A 3,122-nucleotide genomic window follows, 5' to 3' on the forward strand; every position below is an offset into this window, starting at 1 on the left:
CTCTCTCTCTCTCTCTCTCTCTCTCTCTTTCTCTCTCTTATTGTCACTGTTAATGTAGAACCCGGCGACGTCGTAGGAGCTGCGAGAGCGTCGTCGTTTCGAGCGAGCCTCTCGCCGAATTTACGTTTGATCGGCCAACTTGGGTGAATGATCGTGAATAACGAGGAAGCCGAAGTGCCTCAGTACCATGAGAACCTTTCACTTTGTTCGACATTGTCTGCGTGGAAGATTCAAGAACTACAACATTCCTTGTGAGTTTATTGCTGACTTTACCGTTGATATTAATTGCCTCATAAGGCGAAATCGAATAAAACTTGATTGAACTTCTCTCTTTGGATTGCTTAGTTCCTCCGAAAGTTCATCGATCAAATGTATAAGTGGCCCCATTTCGCGCTTGAGAACGAATTTGGTAATCAATCTTGTTAAAAAGTAGCGTCTAGACCAAGCAAACGCGCGAATCAAAATATGACGTCCGATATAGAATCTGACCTTTAGTTATCGGAGATCGAATAAGTCGGTTGAATATTTCAGGGAAACCTTTTAACGACGCGATATGGAGATCGTCAATTAAAACATAATGTAGAGCGGGAACGGAGATCGACGTATAAGAGATGCCACAAATGTCACGTTTAAATTTTATATCGACCATCGCACATGTACCACGATTCGAAACGGCCACACGCGTTAGATCTATTATTACCATGAAGCTAAACGCCAAATGCTATCAGGCTTTGATTTTCAGGATTTCACTTGTATCACATAGAGTGACGAAATGAAAATACGAAAGAAATACTAAGAGATTGATTAAAATTTACTTCAAATAATGTGTCGTAAAATACAATATAAAAATCTAAATGTAACTTTCAATAAATTTGTTTTAACTAAGAAAATTAGATCATAGTTTGGTGTAAGTTCTATAATTAATTCAATACACTATATATGCCACATAAATGCAATTGGAAAAAATTGTAAAATTTCGATTTTTTCTCACCTCGTGATAATCATGAAAGTTCATCTAGCTTTTCGCGAGCACACGAGAGAACTCGTCGCTCGTTCCCGCGTTCGTGTGTCGACGCTCAATCGCACGTCTCGTGACGATAACGCGACTCGACAGCCATTAGATAGGCGCCGTTAGCAACATTCGCATCCCCGACGACGACGGCAGCGCTGCCTAATCGCGAGCGATAGACGACTGATCAATTAGCCGGGCAAGTAATTTGCGTTTCACGGGGGCGAGCGTCGAAAGCGGCGAACACACGGGGCGGGGACGCGTTTCTCGCGCGGAAACGACGAGGTGCCAGCCCCGCCGCGGCGCATTCGTATAAACGCGGGGGATATAAGCGCATCCGTGTTTCCCTCCGCATGGAAACGGATGGCCGGTATTGACTCTCGTTTCAATATTCAGCTTCTTGAATAAAACAACAGCCACTGACCGGCAGCCGCGATCCTCGACATCGGGAGCCACCGTGTATATCCCGAAGATCTCGCCGACCCGCATCAGCATTCGTCCGCGTCCGCGAAAAAGATAGCCCACTTGCATGCCCATACCTTGATAAACACGGAGAGGCAGCGGCCGGCGGAACCGTTTTATGGAAATGGCGAGACGACGCGATTAATGCGATAATTTGGAGCACGCGAATGATCGATAATACCGGTCTTAATCTTGCGCCCATGCCGTCTGTGACACTTGGCACAGTTTCGCTAATTGATTCATCGCTCTTTCTCCCGTTCTCCCTTTTTCCTCTGGCCGTATGGTAACCGTTAAAAATATTCTGAGCGTGGAAAAAACGCTATGAATGCTATACTACTTAACACTGAGAGCAAGAAAATGGTTGATCCAACTGAAATTATAGTTATTTCCAGTCAGATATTTTCTTTTGTTCTAACACAAGAATGGTAGCAAGGGGTCATCCAGTAGCCGGCACTCTTGCTCGGATTTTAAAAGTAGAATTTAATAAAACAGATTGTTTTTTTCTCAATCATAATTTATAGGTGATTATTTCTCTATGTGATTGTAATTAGAAATATCAAACTTCCTTTTCTCAGTGTACGGAATGATATTCGGAAACGAGAGAAAGAGATTACCCTCTCTCGCGGGAATGATCTGCCGCGGTGAAAATTCAGCGAGGCGACACACGTCGCGAGACAAACGCGAAATTTCGATCACCGAGGAGAGCTTGGTCCGAATTTGGCGAGCCAAATATTTCGGTGCAGGCAAAGAGAAAGAGAGACAGAGGAAGGGAGGGAGGGAAGGAAGGAGAGAGAGAGAGAGAGAGAGAGAGAGAGAGAGAGAGAGAGAGAGAGAGAGGACGATCATGCCAAGCTGGTGGAGTCGCGGTGACTCGATAGTTTGTCTCCTGGAAGTGACTGAAGCTCTCATGGAGAGTCGTGTGTATGCGCTATATACACACGTCGCGTATATCGACGCATTATATGCATCTCCGGCGCGAACGTGTGCGCCGGCGTGTGTACGTGTAGACGCTCGCGCGAGAGCGCGTGTGCGCGATACTGTGGCCGACCAAAGCCCCGACTCATATAGGAGTGTTTAGACTTTAGGATGCACATGGGAACGTGCGAATCCGGGTGGCGCGGTAACCCGTATTAGGGTCACGTGCAGATTTGCCGAGGTGAGACCCTATCTTATGCGTCCCACGTACACTCATCTCCGAATCAGAAACCCGTCATAAACGATGCAAGGGATATATCCTCTCCTCGAGACCTCCACGCTGCGTCGAAATTTCAGTCCCGTGAAACCCGGGCGCGATATATACGCCCGAGCGGGCGGGAACGGGCCCGCGTCTGCCACTGCGTTTCCGGCTGACTGGCAGAAGGCGCTTTAGTAATAATTGAAACGGCGACCGACGCCGCTCGTTTATGTATACTTTAAGGGTACCAAGATTAATCGGATGCGCGTAACCCCGCGAAAGCGACGAGGTGCTACACGCCCGGCGCTCGGAGCTGGTCTACTAAATCTGTGAAGCCTCGGGGGAGACCGGCATGACTTAAGACTGGACGTCGCGTAGATGCAGGACTCGCAGGAACGTTAGCGTCTTTTCGCCACCACTCTCTCTCTCTCTTTCTCTCTCTCTCTCTCTCTCTCTCTCTCTCTCTCTCTCTCTCTC

At 47.4% G+C, this 3,122-nt stretch overlaps 2 protein-coding genes across 3 annotated transcripts in view; one reads left to right on the plus strand and one right to left on the minus strand.

Moving 5' to 3' along the window:
* LOC116840737 overlaps positions 1-3,122 on the minus strand; it is a 371,839-nt gene that overhangs the window by 340,641 nt on the left and 28,076 nt on the right. The gene's annotated exons all lie outside the window — the stretch shown is intronic.
* The window catches only part of LOC116840741, an 11,726-nt gene continuing 8,712 nt past the window's right edge, over positions 109-3,122 (plus strand). Inside the window, exon 1 of the mRNA XM_032807865.1 lies at positions 109-251. Coding sequence (XP_032663756.1) covers positions 188-251 — 64 coding nt within the window. The 5' untranslated portion in view covers positions 109-187. The remainder of the gene's footprint in view (positions 252-3,122) is intronic.

This window comes from Odontomachus brunneus, unplaced genomic scaffold (assembly GCF_010583005.1).
Source record: "Odontomachus brunneus isolate Ranch 3 - 2012 unplaced genomic scaffold, Obru_v1 Obru_scaffold_011, whole genome shotgun sequence".
In the NCBI taxonomy this organism is placed as follows: Eukaryota; Metazoa; Arthropoda; class Insecta; order Hymenoptera; family Formicidae; genus Odontomachus; species Odontomachus brunneus.